Source organism: Somniosus microcephalus, unplaced genomic scaffold (genome assembly GCF_052327205.1).
Source record: "Somniosus microcephalus isolate GS21.2 unplaced genomic scaffold, FLI_Smic_1.0 unresolved_chr4, whole genome shotgun sequence".
Taxonomy (NCBI): Eukaryota; Metazoa; Chordata; class Chondrichthyes; order Squaliformes; family Somniosidae; genus Somniosus; species Somniosus microcephalus.
The window spans coordinates 33,670,638-33,694,235 of NW_028225182.1; the positions used below are offsets into that span (position 1 = coordinate 33,670,638).

General features: G+C 51.8%; 1 protein-coding gene across 2 annotated transcripts in view; it reads right to left on the bottom strand.

Moving 5' to 3' along the window:
* The window catches only part of LOC147090489 (arf-GAP domain and FG repeat-containing protein 1-like), a 155,689-nt gene extending 153,648 nt beyond the window's left edge, over positions 1–2,041 (bottom strand). Inside the window, exon 1 of one of the 2 annotated variants that reach the window (XM_085977258.1) lies at positions 1,733–2,041. In XM_085977258.1, the coding sequence (XP_085833384.1) occupies positions 1,733–1,899 (167 nt within the window). In that variant the 5' untranslated portion in view covers positions 1,900–2,041. The remainder of the gene's footprint in view (positions 1–1,732) is intronic. The other variant, XM_085977259.1, reaches the window with a different exon arrangement.
* Between the last annotated feature and the right edge of the window lie 21,557 nt (positions 2,042–23,598).

The following is a 23,598-nucleotide window of genomic DNA, read 5'->3' on the forward strand; positions in this document are numbered from 1 at the left end:
CCCTATACTCACTCCCCCCAGTCCCTATACTCACTCCCCCCAGTCCCTATACTCACTCCCCCCAGTCCCTATACTCACTCCCCCCCAGTCCCTATACTCACTCCCCCCAGTCCCTATACTCACTCCCCCCAGTCCCTATACTCACTCCCCCCAGTCCCTATACTCACTCCCCCCAGTCCCTATACTCACTCCCCCCAGTCCCTATACTCACTCCCCCCAGTCCCTATACTCACTCCCCCCAGTCCCTATACTCACTCCCCCAGTCCCTATACTCACTCCCCCCAGTCCCTATACTCACTCCCCCCAGTCCCTATACTCACTCCCCCCAGTCCCTATACTCACTCCCCCCAGTCCCTATACTCACTCCCCCCAGTCCCTATACTCACTCCCCCCAGTCCCTATACTCACTCCCCCCAGTCCCTATACTCACTCCCCCCAGTCCCTATACTCACTCCCCCCAGTCCCTATACTCACTCCCCCCAGTCCCTATACTCACTCCCCCCAGTCCCTATACTCACTCCCCCCAGTCCCTATACTCACTCCCCCCAGTCCCTATACTCACTCCCCCCAGTCCCTATACTCACTCCCCCCAGTCCCTATACTCACTCCCCCCAGTCCCTATACTCACTCCCCCCAGTCCCTATACTCACTCCCCCCAGTCCCTATACTCACTCCCCCCAGTCCCTATACTCACTCCCCCCAGTCCCTATACTCACTCCCCCCAGTCCCTATACTCACTCCCCCCAGTCCCTATACTCACTCCCCCCAGTCCCTATACTCACTCCCCCCAGTCCCTATACTCACTCCCCCCAGTCCCTATACTCACTCCCCCCAGTCCCTATACTCACTCCCCCCAGTCCCTATACTCACTCCCCCCAGTCCCTATACTCACTCCCCCCAGTCCCTATACTCACTCCCCCCAGTCCCTATACTCACTCCCCCCAGTCCCTATACTCACTCCCCCCAGTCCCTATACTCACTCCCCCCAGTCCCTATACTCACTCCCCCCAGTCCCTATACTCACTCCCCCCAGTCCCTATACTCACTCCCCCCAGTCCCTATACTCACTCCCCCCAGTCCCTATACTCACTCCCCCCAGTCCCTATACTCACTCCCCCCAGTCCCTATACTCACTCCCCCCAGTCCCTATACTCACTCCCCCCAGTCCCTATACTCACTCCCCCCAGTCCCTATACTCACTCCCCCCAGTCCCTATACTCACTCCCCCCAGTCCCTATACTCACTCCCCCCAGTCCCTATACTCACTCCCCCCAGTCCCTATACTCACTCCCCCCAGTCCCTATACTCACTCCCCCCAGTCCCTATACTCACTCCCCCCAGTCCCTATACTCACTCCCCCCAGTCCCTATACTCACTCCCCCCAGTCCCTATACTCACTCCCCCAGTCCCTATACTCACTCCCCCCAGTCCCTATACTCACTCCCCCCAGTCCCTATACTCACTCCCCCCAGTCCCTATACTCACTCCCCCAGTCCCTATACTCACTCCCCCAGTCCCTATACTCACTCCCCCAGTCCCTATACACTCCCCCGGTCTCTATACTCACTCCCCCGGTCCCTATACTCACTCCCCCGGTCCCTATACTCACTCCCCCGGTCTCTATACACTCCCCCGGTCTCTATACTCACTCCCCCGGTCCCTATACTCACTCCCCCGGTCTCTACACTCACTCCCCCCGGTCCCTATACACTCCCCCAGTCTCTATACTCACAGGATCCCCGAGCAGGAGGTACAGACGAAGCTGCCGGCCGTGATGTCGATGTAGGTGGGCCCCCGCTGCTCGCACTCGAAGCACTGCCGGTTGTGGGGCCGGGCGCCCAGCTCCCGCACCAGCCGCAGGTGCTTCTCCTCCTGCTTGCGGCGGGCCGTGGCCGACATGGCGGCCAGGGGGGGTGGGGGAGAGAGGCCGCGGGGCTGACCGGGCCTCACTCTCTCTCTTCACTCGGTATCGCTCCGCTGCTCACCGCCCGCCCGCCGCCTGTCAATCACCCGCGGGGGGCGGGGCTACGGGCACCCGACTGGGCCCCCGACACAGGCAAACGCGACCGCCAACTCAAAACCTGCAACTCAAAACCTGCAGCTCATTGCAACTCAAAACCTGGAACTCACTGCAACTCAAAACCTGGAACTCAATGTAACTCAAAATCTGCAACTCATTGCAACACAAAACCTGGAACTCAATGTAACTCAAAACCTGCAACTCGTTGCAACTCAAAACCTGCAACTCATAACCTGTAACTCAATGCAACTCAAAACCTGCAACTCGTTGCAACTCATAACCTGCAACTCAAAATCTGCAACTCAATGCATCTCAAAACCTGCAACTCATTGCAACTCAAAACCTGGAACTCAATGTAACTCAAAACCTGCAGCTCATTGCAACTCAAAACCTGCAACTCACTGCAACTGAAAACCTCAAACTCATTGCAACTCAAAACCTGCAACTCACTGCAACTCACAACCTGCAACTCATTGCAACACAAAACCTCCAACTCATTGCAACTCAAAACCTCCAACTCATTGCAACACAAAACCTCCAACTCACTGCAACTCAAAACCTGCAGCTCATTGCAGCTCAAAACCTGCAACTCATTGCAACTCAAAACCTGCAACTCATTGCAACTCAAAACCTGCAGCTCACTGCAACTCACAACCTGCAGCTCACTGCAACTCAAAACCTGCAGCTCATTGCAACTCAAAACCTGCAGCTCACTGCAACTCATAACCTGCAACTCACTGCAACGCAAAATCTGCAACTCACTGCAACTCATAACCTGCAACTCATTGCAACTCAAAATCTGCAACTCATAACCTGCAACTCAAAATCTGCAACTCAATGCATCTCAAAACCTGCAACTCATTGCAACTCAAAACCTGGAACTCAATGTAACTCAAAACCTGCAGCTCATTGCAACTCAAAACCTGCAACTCACTGCAACTGAAAACCTCAAACTCATTGCAACTCAAAACCTGCAACTCACTGCAACTCACAACCTGCAACTCATTGCAACACAAAACCTCCAACTCATTGCAACTCAAAACCTCCAACTCATTGCAACACAAAACCTCCAACTCACTGCAACTCAAAACCTGCAGCTCATTGCAGCTCAAAACCTGCAACTCATTGCAACTCAAAACCTGCAACTCATTGCAACTCAAAACCTGCAGCTCACTGCAACTCACAACCTGCAGCTCACTGCAACTCAAAACCTGCAGCTCATTGCAACTCAAAACCTGCAGCTCACTGCAACTCATAACCTGCAACTCACTGCAACGCAAAATCTGCAACTCACTGCAACTCATAACCTGCAACTCATTGCAACTCAAAATCTGCAACTCAAAACCTGTAACTCAATGCAACTCAAAATGTGCAACTCAAAACCTGTAACTCAATGCAACTCAAAACCTGCAACTCATTGCAACTCAAAACCTGCAACTCATTGCAACTCAAAACCTGCAACTCATTGCAACTCAAAACCTGCAACTCATTGCAACTCAAAACCTGTAACTCAATGCAACTCAAAACCTGCAACTCATTGCAACTCAAAACCTGCAACTCATTGCAACTCAAAACCTGCAACTCAATGCATCTCAAAACCTGCAACTCGTTGCAACTCAAAATCTGCAACTCAAAACCTGTAACTCAATGCAACTCAAAACCTGCAACTCATTGCAACTCAAAACCTGCAACTCATTGCAACTCAAAACCTGCAACTCATTGCAACTCAAAACCTGCAACTCATTGCAACTCAAAACCTGTAACTCAATGCAACTCAAAACCTGCAACTCATTGCAACTCAAAACCTGTAACTCAATGCAACTCAAAATCTGCAACTCCTTGCAACTCAAAATCTGCAACTCCTTGCAACTCAAAACCTGCAACTCGTTGCAACTCAAAACCTGCAACTCATTGCAACTCAAAACCTGCAACTCATTGCAACTCAAAACCTGTAACTCAATGCAACTCAAAACCTGCAACTCGTTGCAACTCAAAACCTGCAACTCATTGCAACTCAAAACCTGCAACTCGTTGCAACTCAAAACCTGTAACTCAATGCAACTCAAAACCTGCAACTCATTGCAACTCAAAACCTGTAACTCAATGCAACTCAAAATCTGCAACTCATTGCAACTCAAAACCTGTAACTCAATGCAACTCAAAACCTGCAACTCATTGCAACTCAAAACCTGTAACTCAATGCAACTCAAAATCTGCAACTCCTTGCAACTCAAAATCTGCAACTCCTTGCAACTCAAAATCTGCAACTCCTTGCAACTCAAAATCTGCAACTCATTGCAACTCAAAACCTGTAACTCAATGCAACTCAAAACCTGCAACTCGTTGCAACTCAAAACCTGCAACTCATTGCAACTCAAAACCTGTAACTCAATGCAACTCAAAACCTGTAACTCAATGCAACTCAAAACCTGCAACTCATTGCAACTCAAAACCTGTAACTCAATGCAACTCAAAACCTGCAACTCGTTGCAACTCAAAACCTGCAACTCATTGCAACTCAAAACCTGCAACTCGTTGCAACTCAAAACCTGCAACTCATTGCAACTCAAAACCTGTAACTCATTGCAACTCAAAACCTGTAACTCAATGCAACTCATAACCTGCAACTCATTGCAACTCAAAACCTGTAACTCATTGCAACTCAAAATCTGCAACTCCTTGCAACTCAAAACCTGCAACTCGTTGCAACTCAAAACCTGCAACTCAATGCATCTCAAAACCTGCAACTCATTGCAACTCAAAACCTGTAACTCATTGCAACTCAAAATCTGCAACTCCTTGCAACTCAAAATCTGCAACTCCTTGCAACTCAAAACCTGCAACTCAATGCATCTCAAAACCTGCAACTCATTGCAACTCAAAACCTGTAACTCAATGCAACTCAAAACCTGCAACTCGTTGCAACTCAAAACCTGCAACTCATTGCAACTCAAAAACTGCAGCTCACTGCAACTCAAAACCTGTAACTCATTGCAACTCAAAATCTGCAACTCAAAATGTGCAACTCAAAACCTGTAACTCATTGCAACTCAAAACCTGCAACTCGTTGCAACTCAAAACCTGCAACTCATTGCAACTCATAACCTGCAACTCCTTGCAACTCAAAACCTGCAACTCAATGCAACTCAAAACCTGCAACTCGTTGCAACTCAAAACCTGCAGCTCACTGCAACTCAAAACCTGTAACTCAATGCAACTCAAAACCTGCAACTCGTTGCAACTCAAAACCTGTAACTCATTGCAACTCAAAACCTGCAACTCGTTGCAACTCAAAACCTGCAACTCATTGCAACTCATAACCTGCAACTCACTGCAACTCAAAACCTGCAACTCAATGCAACTCAAAATGTGCAACTCATTGCAACTCATAACCTGCAACTCCTTGCAACTCAAAACCTGCAACTCAATGCAACTCAAAACCTGCAACTCAATGCAACTCATAACCTGCAACTCCTTGCAACTCAAAACCTGCAACTCAATGCAACTCAAAACCTGCAACTCAATGCAACTCAAAACCTGCAACTCCTTGCAACTCAAAACCTGCAACTCCTTGCAACTCAAAACCTGCAACTCAATGCAACTCAAAACCTGCAACTCACTGCAACTCAAAATCTGCAACTCGTTGCAACTCAAAACCTGGAACTCACTGCAACTCACAACCTGCAGTTGAAGTCTGCGTCCCTTGGACTTAAGGGAGCGAAAATGAAAGCCGTACCGGGGGGAACGGCCAGGGTGAGAGAGAGTAATAATTATTATAATAGGGACCAGGGCATCAAAGGTGGTGGTGAGGGTGTGGTTGAGCAGATCGGTAGCTGCAGAAATGTCCTGGTGAACGGAGGGCCAAAGGATGGACAGTTGAGATTTCATAATTGCATTTGTAAGAGAGTTGGGGGAGAGTTTTTTCCAGGGGTGGGCACAGAAGGAAGTAGGGTTGGGGTGGGGGCGGGGGGTGGTGGAAGGGGGAGGTGGGTGGAGAGCGATACGAGGAAGTGGTCAGAGATGGCCTTATCTGCGATTGACACGATGGGAGTGGCGAGGCCACGAGAGATGGCAAGGTCGAGGGGGTGGCCGTGAATATGGGTTGGGGAGTTCACATGGAGGGAGAGATTAAGGGAGGATCGGCGGCTAGTGAACTCGGAGGAGAGAGAACATGATGAATTGAGATGGAGGTTGAAATCACCGAGGATGAGCAGTCATTCGGTGCAGAGGCTGAGGGAGGAGAGCAGTGAAGATACCTCAGTAACAACATTTTTAGGGTACTTGGGTGGGCGGTAGAGAACAAGAATTTTAAATGAGAGGTGAGAGGGGCGGAATATGGTGAGATGCTCAAAGGAGGAGAAAGCACCAGAGGAGTGGAGAGACAGACCAAAGTGTGATTTGGTGATGAGATCCACACTGCCACCACGGGGCAAGTGGTGGAAGGTATAGCCAGGCGGGGAGGCTTCATTTAAGGGTGAGGTGTCATCACCCTTCACACAAGTTTCCGTCAGGGCCATGATGTCGATGCAATCATCCACGATCAGCTCATGGATGGCAAGGGCCTTGTTCGCAAGTGAACCGATATTCTGGAGGGAGATGTGGAGAGCGTCGGTGATGGCTGATCCACTGCCAGCGTCCACAGGGTCAGCGCTGAGGGGGATGAGTTGGATGGGGAGGAGATTGGCAAGATTTTCCCCCAGTGGGTGCGCTGGGCGGGAGGGTCGGCGGGAGAGTAGGATGGGACAGTTGGGGTTGCTGCTCGTAAGGAGGCAGCGACGAGTGCCTCGATGGGCCTTTCGTAGGATTCCAAGAGAGGCACAGAGGGAAGCTGCAGGCTTATCTAAGAGGGAGTCAAGCCTGGGATGGCGGCAGGAGAATAGGAAGGTGGAAGAGTAATGAAAGAGTGGGGTAGGAATTTGGGAGGGTGGAGTATCAGAGAGAGGAGAGATGAACGGAGGCATGATGACAGGAGAGAGCGGTCAGGGAGGGATAGAGAGAGAAGGAAAAGATGAGGAAAAAGTGGGAAAGTATTGAATGGCCCGGGTCCGGAGCAGCAGCCAAAGTGCGCACGCGAATGGACATGGGAAAAGCTCAGGTTACATAGGCCTGGTTTATGTAGTAGTTAATGAGATACATATTTCTGGCGAGGCTGGCGCCCCAAACGAGGCGCTACTGAATTTCTCCCCCTTAGACTTTGCCAGTGGGGGCGCGTTGGAGGCAGGACTGCTGCTTGTCGGGTCATTGTCCCGCCTCCATCGACTTGTGGCCAACCCACGCTATTTTCCCTTGATTGACCTTGTTGAGCCCGCCCAGCGGGCTTAGCAGGCCAATTAAGGGGAAGCCGGTTACAGAGAACGTCAGCGTATGATGTTGACAGGTGAATTATCATCGTTTGACAGCTCTGTGAAGCTGTCAAACACTGACATTCTCTGTTGTTTGATGAGTCCTTGTATTCAAGACTCATCAAACCTCTTTCTTTAGCAGAAATCAGATGGTTGTTGCATCGGAGAATGCAGCAGCCGTCTGTCATCTCTGCCGGTGAGATGCGAGACTCTCCGCATCCCCAACTCTTGAAGCCTGCAGGAAGAAACAAAGGTAAGTAAACACTTTCCACTCACCTCACATACTCACCTCTCCACACTTGCCCCCATCACTTACCTTCACAGCGCACTTTTGCACCCCTCCGACCCCCGCAGACCCACTGCTCGCCTTGGTGACTCTGGCGAGGTTTCCCGACGTCGGGAAGCCCGCGCCTCTGGTGGCAAAATGGGGATAATCCTCTTTACTGTCTGTTAACTACCTGTTAACAGGCAGTTAAGTGGCTATAATCCCCATCCTGCCTCCAGGAGACGGGACCCGGCGCGGGTCGGCTACCTGCCTCCTGGGAAATGGTACGGAGGCGAGTTATTTGGCGGGATGGGCACCCGCCCCCAGATTCTGCCAATTTCCCAGCAGTCCCACCTCCAAACCCGCCTCCCCAGGGCTGGCAAGATTGCGCCCAGAGACACAGCAGATAAGTCTTACAGTGTTATCCAGTGTGGTCCAGTGCAGAAACGTAGTGTAATCCAGTGTAACTCACTGCAACTCAAAACCTGCACATAGCCAAACTCTATTCACATTTACAACACTTTCTTAAACTCTAATATATTAATAAAAAGTTCATGCAGAACATTTTAAACCCCATTAATCTATTAAATAAAGTTCATTTATAACATTTTAAACCCCATTAATCTATTAAATAAAGTTCATTTATAACATTTTTAAACCCCTAATTATTAAATAAAGTTCATTTATAACATTTTTAAACCTCTAATCTATTAAAAAGTTCAATTATAACATTTTTAAACCCCTAATATATTTAATAAAGTTCATTTATAACATTTTAAACCCTATTAATCTATTAAATAAAGTTAATTTATAATATTTTTAACCCCTAATATATATAAAATGTTCAATTATAACATTTTGAAACCCCTAAATATTAAATAAAGTTTATTTATAACATTTTTAAACCTCTACTCTATTAAAAAGTTCATTTATAACACTGTGAACCCCCTAATATATTAAATAAAGTTCATTTATAACACTGTGAACCCCCTAACATATTAAATAAAGTTCATTTATAACACTGTGAACCCCCTAATATATTAAAATAAAGTTCATTTATAACATTTTAAACCCTTAGGCCTAGAAATTCAGTGGCGCCCCATTTGGCTAAAAGTAGCGCCCCGGAAGTAGTCATGGCCGCCTGCTGGAAATTGACTTTGCGCGCCCCAGAGGGAAGCGCGGCGCTACTGGAGGCGCCCCGCATCCCTCTTGGGGCGCTGCAATTCAATTATCGCTGCGCAACGTGCCGCAGCGCCACACGCTGCGGCACGGCCTGCTGCGGTACTGCAGGCCTTCCTCCCCTTCTTAAAGGGGAGGGGCCTGCTGCAGCGCGATCGAAGATCGCGAGTGCCGGCAAAAGAGGCCGGCACCGAGGAGAAGTGCCGGGCTCTTGGGACACAGCCAGCACTCCGCGGGGGGGGGCGCTCAGGAGGCTGGGGACGGCGGCGCGGAGAGGTGCTGGCAGGCGGCCAGCAAAAAAAATGGCCGCCCCGCACCTCAGCGCCTCTACTGCCGCAGGTAGGCCCCCCTGAACCGGTCGCAAATAGCGACCGGCGTTAAAGCAGGGGGCGCAACTAAATTTCGCGATCGGGGCGGTAGCGGGGCGCTGCGCACACCGATGACATCATCGGTAGCGGCGCAGCGCTAACGGCTAGCGCTGCCATTAGCGTCCCGCTGAATTTAGCGGGAGGCGTGGCCAGTGGCTTCCGACCCACTTAGCGCCCTCTTAAGGCGCTAACGGGTGGCGCAGCCCACTGAATTTCTAGGCCTTAATCTATTAAAAAAAAGCTTATTTATAACATTTTTAAGCCCATAGTCTATTAAAAAAGTTCATTTATAACATTTTGAATTTCCTAATCTATTTAAAAAATTCATTTATAACATTATAAACATCTAATTTATTGAAAAAAAGTTCGTTTATAATAACCCCTGGATGATTGCCCAAGCCACATGCAAATTGCCATAGAAGCAGTCAGATCAGAAGAATGAACACGTGGCTAAAGGGCTGGTGTGGGAAAGGGAGGAGTTCCTTTTCATGAGACACTGGCACCAGTCCTGGGACAGGAAGGAGCTGTACCGATGGGACGGGCTCCACCTGAACCGGGATGGGACCCATGTCCTAGCGGAAAGGGTAAATAGGGAGGTGGCAAAGGCTTTAAACTAGTAAGGGGGGGAGGGATCTACAAGAAACGTAAGCAACCTAAATATAAACAAAACAGGAAAGGAGAGAATAGGAAAGAATAAAGTAAGGGAGGACATTGATAGCCAGAGAATAAATAGAGTTACAGAACAGGAGTCCAAAAAGATGGTTAAAAATAAAGTGAGAGGAACTGCTATTAAAAATTCATTTATAACATTTTTAATCCTAATCTATTTAAAAAGTTAATTTATAACATTTTTAAACCCATTTAATCTATAAAAAAGTTCATTTATAACATTTTAAATCTCTAATTTATTTAAAATAGTTAATGTATTACATTCTAAAATCTCTAATAGTTTAAAATGTTCATTTATAACATTTTTTGGGGGCGAAATTCAGTTACATCCCGTTTGGGGGCGATAACCGAATTATTGCCGGAGATTTAGTGCCCAGCGTGGAATTACCGCCACGGCCGCTAAATTCGGCTTAGAAACATAGAAACATAGAATCATAGAAACATAGAAGATAAAAACATAGAAGATAGGAGCAGGAGTAGGCCATTCGGCCCCTCGAGCCTGCTCCGCCATTTAATGAGATCATGGCTGATCATCCAAACTCAGTACCCTGTCCCTGCTTTCTCCCCATATCCCTTGACCCCTTTAGCCTTAAGAAATATATCTTAACTCCTTCTTGAATATATTTAATGAATTGGCCTCAACTGTCTTCTGTGGTAGAGAATTCCACAGGTTCACCACTCGCTGGGTGAAGAAATTCCTCCTCATCTCTGTCCTAAATGACTTACCCCTTATCCTTAGACTGTGACCCCTGGTTCTGGACTCCCGCACCATCGGGAACATCCTTCCTGCATCTAGTCTGTCTAGTCCTGTCAGAATTTTATAAGTTTCAATGAGATCCCCTCTCATTCTTCTAAACTCCAGCGAGTACAAGCCCAATCGACCCACTCTCTCCTCATACGTCATTCCTGCCATACCAGGTATCAGTCTGGTGAATCTTCGCTGCACTCCCTCCATGGCAAGAGCATCCTTCCTCAGATAAGGTGACCAAAACTGCACACAATACTCAAGGTGTGGTCTCACCAAGGCCCTGTACAACTGCAGGAAGACATTCTTGCTCCTGCACTCGAATCCTCTCGCTATGAAGGCTTACTGCCCCGGCGAGGAAGTTCAGCACAGCGCTATCTCAGACACTCTTCTTCCTCTCGGGGCAGTGTCGGGAGCGCAAAGCATGGTAGCGCCGGGGTGCTACGCGGCCGCTACGCGTAGCGCCGACGCATTTTAGCGCCCTCCCCTTCCATTAAAGGGGAGGGACGCTACGAGCACGGCAGAGTCTCCGATGGCTCACACTAACCCACCAGGGCGACGCGGTGCCGGGCTGCGCGATGGCGGCTGTGGACCATGCCAAGGGCCGTCATGGAGGGCTGGCCTAGAGGTTGGCCCAAAAAAAATAAAATGGCGGTGCGGCTCGCGACCGCAGCTCCCTTTAATTAGCGTCCCCTGAGCGGAGGTCGGCCCGGCTCGTGATCCACAAGGCTGGCGCTGACATCATTCGCGGCAGCCTCGTGGGGCACCGCTGAATTTCTGCTGCGGCGCAGTAAGAGGACATGGTAGGGCGCTAAGGGGTCATTGCGCACGGTGACGACGTCATCGCCGGCGGTGCAGTAGCCTGGAGCGCTACCTGCAGGGGCACGCCGCTATTGGGTAGCGCCTCAGCAACGCCCTGCTGAATTTCTTGGGAGGCGCTTTTCTCACCTCCCTCCCCCCCCCCGCCCCCAGTCGATAAGTCCTTTGCGCCTCATTAGTGCCCCCAGGAGGTGCTAACAGCAGGCGCAAAGGGGGCAAAGTTCATTTATCAATTCCAAAACTTTTTTTTAACATTTATAGTATTTTTAACCCCTAATCTATTAAAAGCATTTGTAAATGAATCGTACAAAATATGAATTTAAAAGACAATTTGTGTTTAAAGCACACATGCAGGCAAACAAAGAAGTGAATTTGAATTTCCCACCGCCCCATCCCTCGTGACCAGGAGCCCCACGGAAAGTTAATGGATCTCTTCTCCCACCTCCGAGCAAGCTCAGAAACTACATTGCTCGACATTAGTGTACCGACATAGAATTATAGAACCATAGAAATTTACGGTACAGAAGGAGGCCATTCGGCCCATCGTGTCCGTGACGGCCGACAAAGAGCCATCCAGCCTCAGCCCACTTTCCAGCTCTTGGTCCGTAGCCCTGTAGGTTACGGCACTTCAAGGGCACATCCAAGTACTTTTTAAATGCGGTGAGGGTTTCTACCCCTACCACCCTTTCAGGCAGTGAGTTCCAGACCCCCACCACCCTCTGGGTGAACAAAGTTCTCCTCAACTCCCCTCTAATCCTTCTACCGATTACTTTAAATCTCTGCCCCCCTGGTTATTGACCTCTCTGCTAAGGGAAATAGGTCCTTCCTATCCACTTTATCTAGGCCCCTCATAATTTTATACACCTCAATTAAATCTCCCCTCAGCCTCCTCTGTTCCAAGGAGAACAACCCCAGCCTCTCCAATCTTTCCTCATAGCTAAAATTCTCCAGTCCTGGCCACATCCTCCTAAATCTCCTCTGCACCCGCTCTAGTGCAATCGCATCCTTCCTGTAATGTGGTGACCAGAACTGCACACAGTATTCTAGCTGAGGCCTAACTAGTGTTTTATACAGTTCAAGCAAAGCCTCCCTGCTCTTATATTCTATGCCTCGGCTAATAAAGGCAAGTATCCCGTATGCCTTCTTAACCACCTTATCTACCTGTCCTGCTACCTTCAGGGATCTGTGTACATGCACTCCAAGGTCCCTCTGATGATCCTCTGCACTTCTCAGTATCCTACCGTTTATTGTGCATTCCCTTGCCTTGTTAGTCCTCCCCAAATGCATTACCTCACACTTCTCTGGATTGAATTCCGTTTGCCACTTCTCTGCCCACCTGCCATGCTAAAGAAAAAAAGAACTCGAATTTATATGGGCCTAGAAATTCAGTATAGCCACTTTTGGGGCGGTAAAGTCGGGCGGCCGCTAAAGTTTGCGCCCGCCGGAAAGTGGAGGCCACTTCGCCGAAATTCAGTAGGTTTGGCCAAGGAGTTTGCTCGAGCGCTAAAACTGGCGTTGCACGGCTATCTTTAGGCGCTAAGCCGGCGGTGCAGACTGATACCGCCAAGGCCGGGCGCAGCGCAGGTGCGGTCATGTTTTGATTGACAGCAGACACCCTGGCGCCGGCCAGCTCTTAAAGGGGGAAGGGTCGACTTGGTCTGCTGCCACGCCCTGGATACTGCAGCCCTCCAGCTAGGCCTAAACACTGCTGCTGGAGAGAAATAGCGCCAGGAAGGATGCAGAGGGCCCGTGAGCGAGCGCAGCGCTTCTCTGCCCATGATTTAAAGGTGCTGGTTAGGGCTTTGGAGAGGAGAAGCCATATCTTGTTCCCGGACAGTGGCAAGAAGCCTCCCACCAGGGTGTACAGGAGAGCCTGGAGGGAAATCGCCCAGAGGGTCACAGCCACCTGCGATGTCCCCAGGACTGCTGTCCAATGCTGGAAAAAGTTTAACGACCTCACTCGGATTGTCAGGGTGAGTACCCTTTCCAGTGTCCTCCTCATCCTTGCATGTGCACCTCACATTATGGGCAAAGGGACCTCAAAGCCCTAATGGCCAGCCCTCATCCAGCAGCTGTGGCACTGGCATGAACATCAATTGCACTTTCTGCACTTTACACACTGGCCAAGCTATTCGACCATGGGAGGCGGTGCACACAACAACAGGGCACCACACTGGCCAAGCTATTCGACCATGGGAGGCAGTGCACACAACAACAGGGCACCACACTGGCCAAGCTATTCGACCATGGGAGGCGGTGCACACAACAACAGGGCACCACACTGTACTTAGAGGCCGTCCTTTCTCTTGCAGGCCAAGCTGGCCCAGAATCTGAAGAGCCGGACTGTCACCGGGGGAGGCCGTCCCCAGTTCCAGCAGCTCAGTGACCTGGAGGAGCGCGTGGGTCGACTCATGGGTGGCCGGCTGATTGGCCCCGTTGCATGTGGAGATGCCGACCCTGTGCTGGGCCCCAATGGTAAGGACATGACCTTTTGGACCTCTCTCGTTCCCCTTGCGCTTCAGATCTACATCCTTTGCCACTGTCCGACCAATGCGCAGAATGCCACCACTCATGCCTCCCTCGCTGACGCCCTGTCCTCACTCTAAAGCTACTCTTGTGCCTTCCTGCTTTCAGCTGGTGAGGAGGAGGTCCCTGAAACTGCCAGTGACAGTCCCTCGGAAGAGGAGGACGAGGAGGAGCAAGAGGAAGGCGGCCCATTGGGGGAACCCTCATCCACGCCAGGGGATGGCAATGGAGGGGACACGTCTTCCCTGGAGGAGAGCCAGGGGGAAGTGTTGCAGGGGGGTGTAGCTCCTGTGCCCAGTGGCGTCGAGCCACACGGGAAGGGTCGGGCAGCTCGGCGGCCTTCTCCCCAGAGGGGGGAAGTGTTGCAGGGGAGTGTAGCTCCTGTGCCCAGTGGCGTCGAGCCACGCGGGAAGGGTCGGGCAGCTCGGTGGCCTTCTCCCCAGAGGGGGGAAGTGTTGCAGGGGAGTGTAGTTGCTGGGCCCAGTGGCGTCCAGCTACGCGGGAAGGGTCGGCCAGCTCGGCGGCCTTCTCCCCAGAGGGAGAGTCCGGCCTCCAGTCCGGAGACGGTCCTCGCCCAGGAGGTGCGCCTCCTCGATCAAATGTCCGCGGACTCGGATCGTCGGCACACCAAGTTCATGGGGGTTGTGGGACGGTTGCCTGAGGCCATCGAGTCCCTGGCTCATAGTGTGTCCGATTTCGGGGCCTCTCAGGCCAGGGGTTTCGAACAACTCGCGGCATCACAGGCCAGGGGTCTCGAACAATTCGGGGCAGCCCAGGACGCGAGTCGGGCCGAATTGAGGGCAGCACAGGACGCGAGTCGGGCCGAATTCAGGGCAGCACAGGACGCGAGTCGGGACGACTTCAGGGCAGCATAGGCAGCGAGTGGACAGTTGATCAGTGGTGCCGTGCAGTCACTGGCTGGTCTGATGCGGGCACAGACCAGGGCAGTACGGGCACTCACTGCTGCCACACTCGCTGTGTCAGGCAGGCATCGCCACGGCACCCGCCGCGCTGCAGCAGCACAGCGGTCTGGCCTTCAGCAGATTGCTGCGCTTGCTGCAGTGCCAGCCCGGCCGAGTGCCAGTCTCTCTGGCGACCAGCGAGCGCCTGGCATCAGCCAGCTTGCCCCCATTGCTGCAGCCGCCACTGCCACTCCCCCAGCGAAGCTGCCACGAGCTGCTGGAGAGACTGATGCTGGCCAGCCACAGCTGCAGCAGTCAGCAGCCGGCCCCTCGAGGGCCAGAGCTCGTCTAGGCCGACCCCCAAGGGCATCTGCCGTCACGCAATGTGCCCCTCAGGAGCCTTCCCCCAGCCTTGCAGCACCCACAGGGCCCAGGTTGAGGCGGAGCAGCAGGTCGGCCAGGGGCCGGAAAAGGCTGGACAAGGACTCGCCCTCTCGGCACACAAAGTAGAGTGTGTTGCCAAATGTTTTTTTATATGGGGGTGGTTGTGTTGTCTCTGTGGGGGGGGTTGTTTTGGTAAGGCCGAGGATGAAGGCCATTTGGATGGAAAACTTTTGTTATTCCTCCCCAGGTTGTGGGAGTGAGTTATGTGTTTGACTGTTTTTTGGGGGTGTTGTCTGTTTTTGGGTTTCATGTGGGAAGGGCCCTGAGTTTGTTCAATAAAGCTTTTTCTTTATTCAGCTTGTCCATGTGTGATGTTTGAAGTGGTTGTTGCGTTAACTGGCTGAGGGCTTGCGGAGCGGCTGCATTCATGTCCCTTCATTGCCACAAGCCATTCCCTGACAGGGGGCCTAGAAGTGTCGTTCAATAAGCCGGCGACGGACGGCCCTTGGACCTTGTGGCTCCCTCCTGGGCTGGTACTCCTCCTCCTCCTCCTCCTCCTCCTCCTCATGGTCCTCCTGCTCCTCCTCCTGAGGTGGTGGTCCAACGTGAGGTGGCAGTGCCTGAGTCCTGCGGATAGCCAGGTTGTGCAGCATGCAGCAAACGACGACGAACTGGGAAACTCTATCCGGCGAATACTGCAGAGATCCGCCGGAGCGATCCAGGCAGCGGAACCGTTGCTTGAGGACGCCAATCGTTTGCTCTATGATGTTCCTTGTGGCTTGATGGCTTTCGTTGTATGCCTCCTCAGCAGGGGTCCTGGGCGCGCGGAGCGGGGTCATGAGCCATGTACACAAAGGATAGCCTTTGTCCCCGATAAGCCATCCTCTTGGGGGAGGCTGTGCCTGGAACATGTCAGCCACAGTAGTCTGGCGCAGGATAAATGCATCGTGGCTGCTGCCTGCAAAGCGGGCATTGACAGCTAGGATGCGCTGCCTGTGGTCACACACCAGCTGTACATTGAGGGAATGGTAGCCCTTCCGGTTGCGGTAATCCTCGGCATTGTCGATAGGTGCCCGCAAAGCCACATGCGTGCAGTCAATGGCGCCCTGCACCATGGGGAAGTCGGCGATCCTCGCAAATCCGACTGCATGCTGCTCCTGCCTCTCTAGGGTCATGGGGAAGGAGATGAATTGGTGTCTCCTTGTGAAAAGGGCATCGGTGACCTGCCGGATGCAGCGATGCACGGCGAACTGGGAGATGTTAGCTATGTCCCCAGCAGCGGCTTGGAAGGAGCCGCTTGCATAAAAGTTCAGAGCCACCGTGACCTTCACTTCCACTGACAGAGATGTCCTGCACATCAGCTGTGGACGCAGATCTCTGTGAAGCAGCTGGCAGATCTCTGCAACCACTTCCCTTCTGAAGCGCAGCCTCTTAACACACTGCGCGGCAGTCATGGTGAGATAGGACACCTGCTGGCGGTATTCCCTGAGTGGGTAAGGCCTACGTTGCCGACGCCTGATGCCCCCTCTGCGTCTAGGCATGGCTGCCCCTCTCACACAGCGTCTGCGAGCCCTTCGCACATAATGCTGGAACTGAGGGTTGGAACCCCATGCAGCCCCCATAATATACTTGCAAACAATGAAATCACAATGAGTCAACTTTCCAAGCTCTGGCCAGAAGCCAAAAATACCTCTCCTATGTTGGGCCAAATCAGTAAGGTCTCTTCCTTGGTCTCTGTCCAGAAATCCGTTGCACAAAAGTCATTGCAGCAAAATGGCTGGCCTTTATAGTTCAGTCTAAGTGCCCTTTAATTAGCGCTCCCTGAGGCCCGCAGGGCCTCTGCTGCGTTCCACTTCACAGTTTTTAACACCGCCATGCCCACATTGGGCGGGCGCGACTGAAGTTCCGGTTTGGGGCGCACAAAGGGCGTTGCACGACGAAATGACGTCATAAGTTGCGCGCGCAGCTGAGCGCGCGCAAACACTTTGCGCCGGCGCTAAATGTCTACTGAAGTTGGGCGTTGGCGCAGATCGTTCTGCGCCCGGCCGCTAAGTGCCTAGCGCTCGAGATCTACTCCTCCTAGGGCACTAACTGAATTTCTAGGCCATGGTGCCTTACATGTCCCAAAGAGCATCCTCCTCCCCCCCCCCCCCCCGCCACAGTGCAGTGCGTTCAGGTGCACGCGCCTCAGTTTTGTAGTCAAATGCAGTAGCCAATTCACGCACAGCAAGATCCCACACACATAAAGCAAGATTTGGGGCCAGCTGTGGCTCAGTGGGTAGTTCTCTCGCCTCTGAGTCAGAAGGTTGTGGGTTCAAGTCCCACTTCAGAGACTTGAGCACAAAAATCTGGCACTGTCGGAGGCGTTGTCTTTTGAACAAGACGTTAAACCGAAGCCCCGTCTGCTCTCTCAGGTGGACGTAAAAGATCCCACGGCCACTATTTCACGGAAGCGCAGGGGGAGTTCTCCCCGGTGTCCTGGGGCCAATATTTATCCCTCAATCAACATCACTAAAAAACAGATGATCTGGTCGTTATCGCATTGCTGTTTGTGGGATCTTGCGGTGCACAAATTGACTGCCGCGTTTCCTACATTTCAACAGTGACTACACTCCAAAAAAAGTACTTCATTGGTTGGAAAGCGCTTTGGGATGTGCTGAGGTCATGAAAGGCACTATAGAAATGCAAGACTTTCTTTTTGTCGTCCTTCGTCCTGTTACCAGCAAATGTCTCCCTCAATTGCAGCCAGCTAACGAGGGAGCTGGGTGACTGATGACCACCCTCCTCACAGCCTTCACCCCCCACCCCGCAAATGGCCTACCCTCCACTGGTGCACCTCCAGAGCCTCCGACCCTGCAGCATCAAAGAGAACAGGGTTGCCCACGTGGCTTCGCTGTGCTATTGAGAATGTTGCCTTTGATGGTGACCTGCAGCTCTTTAAAAGCTGCTGCCTAGCTGGATTTTGGCACTCCTTAGCCAAGTGTGCTACAGGAACACTAAGCTCTCTGGGTGACCTTTCCCTGTTACCCGTAGCATATTCAAATTTTTTGACATTTTATTTATTTAAATAATAGCAGGAGTTGGCCATACGGCCCCTCGAACCTACTCCGCAATTCAATAAGATCATGGCTGATCTTCTACATCAATTCCACTTTCCCGTCCGATCTTCATATCGTCCTAGAGTCCAAAAATCTATCGATCTCAGCCTTGAATATACTCAATGACGGAGCCTCCACAGCCCTCTGGGGTAGAGAATTCCAAAGATTCACAACCCTCTGAGTGAAGAAATTCCTCCTCATCTCAGTCCTAAATGGCCGACCCCTTATCCTGAGACTATGCCCCCTAGTTCTAGACTCTCCAGCCAGGGGAAACAACCTCTCAGCATCTACCCTGCCAATCCCCTTCAGAATCCTATGGCCTAGAAATTCACTGGCGCTCCGTTTGGGGCGCCAGTCTCGCCAGGGCGCCGGAAGTACCGCCCCGGAAGGAGTCGCGAATGCCCGCCAGAAATTCAGTTTCAGCGCCCCAGACGGAAGCGCAGCACTACTCGAGGCGCCCCGCATCCCTCTTGGGGCGCTGCAACTGAAAATCGCAGCGCAACGTGGCGCTGCGGTACTGCAGGCCTTCCTCCCCTTCCAAAAGAGCCCGGCACCGAGGAGGCCGGGGACGGCGGCGCGAAGAGGTGCTGGCAGGTGGCCAGCAAAAAAAATGGCTGCCCCGCACCTCCGTGCCTCTACCGCCGCAGGCAGGCCCCCCTGAACCGGTCGCAAATTGCGACCGGCGTTAAAGCAGGGGGCGCTACCAAATTTCGCGATTGGCGGTAGTGGGGCGCTGCGCACACTGATGACGTCATCGGTAGCGGCGCAGCACTAACGGCTAGCGCCGCCATTAGCGTCCCGCTAAATTTAGCGGGAGGCGTGGCCAGTGGCGTAAAACCCACTAAGTGCCCTCTTTGGGCACTAACGGGTGGCACAGCCCACTGAATTTCTAGGCCTATATGTTTCAGTGAGATCACCTCTCATTCTTCTAAACTCCAGAGAGTAGAGGCCCAGTCTACTCAATCTCTCCTCATAGGACAACCCTCTCATCCCAGGAATCAATCTAGTGAACCTTCTAAGGTAAGTATATCCTTCCTTCGGTAAGGAGACCAAAACTGTGCACAGTTCTCCAGGTGTGGTCTCACCAAGGCCCTGTACAATTGAAGCAAGACTTCCTCACTCTTATACTCCAACCCCCTTGTAATAAAGGCCAACATGTCATTTGCCATCCTAATTGCTTGCTGTACCTGCATGCTAACTTTGTGTTTCTTGTAATAGGAGGGCAGGGCTTAGATAACCCACTCCCTAATCTATGGGCAGACGTGTGCCTGGAAATTGAACCAACAGAACCAGCTTTTTGCAAGAAACACAAAATAGGGGCTAATATGTAAAGGTCGTGCCTCTTGTATGTCTTTTTCACTCTTTAGGGTACGAGGGGATAGAGATTCAACTTATTCCTTCAAGCGAGAGCTAGGCCTGTTTCTGGGTGGGGAGGAGATCACCCCTTACCAGGCACTGCATAGAACTATCAGGGTAAGAGTCACCTCCTGGGACAGGTTCCAATCACCTAAGAGGGGGTCGGAGAGGAATTTCCTGGTCTTTTTTTCCCAAATTGGCCTGGGTTTTTTATCTGCATCTTCGCTTCTCCTAGGAGTTCATGCGGTTTTGGGTGGTGTGCGGAGTGTATATATCGTGATACACCAGGCATCGTGATTGTGTGGGACAGGCTGAATGGAGCAAAGGGTCTTTTGCTATCTGTCGTTGCCTGTATGTTCGTGGCAAGTAATATTCGCGCCGTACAAGTGCCAGGCAATGACCATCTCCAACAAGAGAGAGTCTAACCACCGCCCCTTGACATTCAACGGCATTACCATCGTCGAATCCCCCACCATCAACATCTTGGGGGTCACCATTGACCAGAAACTTAACTGGACCAGCCACTGTGGCTACATGAGCAGGTCAGAGGCTGGGTATTCTGCAGCGAGTGCCTCACCACCTAACTCCCCAAAGCCTTTCCACCATCTACAAGGCACAAGTCAGGAGAGTGACGGAATATTTTCCACCAGCTCCAACAACACTCAAGAAGCTCGACACCATCCAGGACAAAGCAGCCCGCTTGATTGGCACCCCATCCACCACCTTAAACATTCACTCCCTCCACCACCGGCACACCGTGTCTGCAGTGTGTACCATCTACAAGATGCACTGCAGCAACTCGCCAAGGCTTCTTCGGCAGCACCTCTCAAACCCGCGACCTTTTCCACCGAGAAGGACAAGGGCAGCAGCCGCACGGGAACACCGCCACCTCCAAGTTCCCCTCCAAGTCACACACCATCCTGACTTAGAAATATATCGCTGTTCCTTTATCGTCGCTGGGTCAAAATCCTGGAACTCCCTCCCTAACAGCACTGTGGGAGTACCTTCACCACACGGACTGCAGCGGTTCAAGGAGGCAGCTCACCACCACCTTCTCGAGGGCAACTAGGGATGGGCAATAAATGCTGGCCTTGCCAGCGACGCCCACATCCCAGGAATGGATTTTAAAAAAAGACTGAAATACCTTTCTAAATAATTGGTTTTATTGACATATGACACAACAGTTTCACAGATAAAGATGCTTACAACCTTATCCGGGGGTACAACTCAAAAGCAGAGTCGATCAATCCTCCATCTGGTAGACTGAGAGGTTACATAGAGTTACATAGGGGAAAAATTTGGTCGCGCCCCCTTTGGGGCGCTAACTTCGTCGGGCGCTACTTTTAGCACCCCAATAAAGTTAGCAGCCCTGCGCGTAAATTGAGTGGTAGTGCCCCAAGCAGGAGGCAGGGTGCTACTGGGAGCGCTCCCACTTCCCTCCTGGGGCGCCACCATTCAATAATACCGCGGTATTGCATGTCTCTCTCCCCTGATTAAAGGGGAGGAGCCTAGCGTAGTGCACTCGAGAGGAGAGCCGGGCTGACCAATCGCGGCCGGCACCCCGCATGAAGAAGCAGGAGGGGGCAGGTGCTGGCAGGCGGCCCCCAAAAAAATGGCCGCCCGGCACCTGCCCTCTAATTTGCGCCGTTGCGGCCGCAAAAACACGGCACCCTGACCCTGTCGGACATATCATCCGGCGGTAGGTCAGGGGGCGTGACCGAAGTTTGCGGCCGGGGCACGAGCGAGGCGCTGCGCACGCCGATGATGTCATCACCGGAGGCGCAGCGCCGTGGGGCGCTACCGGCCACCGCCGCCGCTAACCGCCCGCTGAGTGGCACCACGAACAGCGGGAGGCGCAAAGCAACCCAATTTTTCCCCCATAGTATTTACAGTACGGAAACAGGCCATTCGGCCCAGCTAGTTTATGCTGGTGTTTATGCTCCACACGAGCCTCCTCCCATCCCTCTTTATCTCAGCCTATCCTTCTATTCCTTTCTCCTTCATATGTTTATCCAGCTTCCCCTTAAATGTATCTCTGCTATTCGCCTCAACCACTCCCTGTGGTAGCGAGTTCCACATTCTCACCACTCTGGGTAAAGAAGTTTCTCCTGAATTCCCTGTTGGATTTATTAGTGACTATCTTAGATCGATGGCCCCTAGTTTTGGACTCCTCCACAAGTGGAAACATCTTCGCCACGTCTACCCTATCGAACCCCTTCACAATCGTATAGCCCTCTATCTGGTCACCCCTCAGCCTTCTCTTTTCTAGAGAAAAGAGCCCCCGCCTGTTTGGTCTTTCCTGAAAGTTACAACCTTTCACTTCCGGTATCATCCTTGTAAACCCTTTTTGCTCCTTCTCCAGTGCCTCTATATCCGTTATCGCCTCTGTAACGCTCCTGCAAAGCGCCGTGGGATGTATTCCTACGTTAAAGGCGCTGGCTAGATGCAAGTTGTTGTTGAATCAGGAGGTGACCATTGACGCCAAGCTCGAGTTTTGAAAACCCTGGAGATTATGGGAGGAAGGGAAATTCTCCTTGTGACCGGCATCTTCCGCCTTCTCGAAAACTTGATAAAATGGCTTTTTCTTTTTCTGCCGCAGAAACAGCTTGCCAATGTTCGTGACAGTCTCTCAGTTTCCAAGGTCCAGGCAGACAGCTGTCTTTATCTCAACATTCTTCGAAGCCACCGTCCTTCGGAGGTACAGCCTATCTTGCACACTGCCCCCGGCCTCACGCCCTAGGAAGGCTCCAGCCACATACTTTGAACCAAACATCACGGACAGTCAGCGAGAACCAGCAGGCACGCTGATGTTGGCCAAGTTGAACCAAATTCTGCTCTGTTACCAAGTTGCAGGATTTCAAGCCCATCCTGCCTTAAAAGTCCATGTTGAAGAGTCCAAAATCCCACACTCTGTGGATGTGTCCATCATACTTCAGACGTCAAGATGTCACATTTCAGTTGTCACACTTTGGATGTCATTATTTTTTTATTTGTTCCTGGGATCTGGGCGTCGCTGGCAAGGCCAGCATTTATTGCCCATCCCTAATTGCCCTCGAGAAGGTGGTGGTGAGCTGCCTTCTTGAACCGCTGCAGTCCGTGTGGCGAAGGTGCTCCCACAGTGCTGTTAGGGAGGGAGTTCCAGGATTTTGACCAAGCGACGATGAAGGAACGGCGATTTATTTCCAAGTCGGGATGGTGTGTGTGACTTGGAGGGGAACTTGGAGGTGGTGGGGTTCCCATGCGCCTGCTGCCCTTGTCCTTCTAGGTGGAAGAGGTCGCGGGTTTGGGAGGTGCTGCCGAAGAAGCCTTGGCGAGTTGCTGCAGTGCATCTTGTAGATGGTACACACTGCAGCCACAGTACGCCGGTGGTGGAGGGAGTGGATGTTTAAGATGGTGGATGGGGTGCCAATCAAGCAGGCTGCTTTGCCCTGGATGGTGTCGAGCTTCTTGAGTGTTGTTGGAGCTGCACTCATCCAGGCAAGAGGAGAGTATGGTGGAAAGGCTTTGGGAGTCAGGAGGTGAGACACTCGCCGCAGAATACCCAGTGACGTAGGAAAACTACTAGGCACTTGGCCTGAGTATTAAACAAGGCTTTAATCAACTGTTTTACAACATGGAGATCTAGTTGTGTCCTTCACTAGTTCCTGTTAAAGAATGTCCTGAGCAAGCTGGGCCCATGCCCGAGTATTTATATTCTCCCTGGACAGCGCCACCAGCAGGCCGCCCAGTATTATTTCATAAGTCATTTCTGCATGAATGACAAGATTCATGTCACCCAGTCTCTGACCTGCCCTTGTGGCTGGTCCAGTTAAGTTTCTGGTCAATGGTGACCCCCAGGATGTTGATGGTGGGGAATTCACACTTGGTATGTCACACTTCAGTTGTCACACTGCCCTATGTCACACTTCAAAGTGTTAAAAGTACA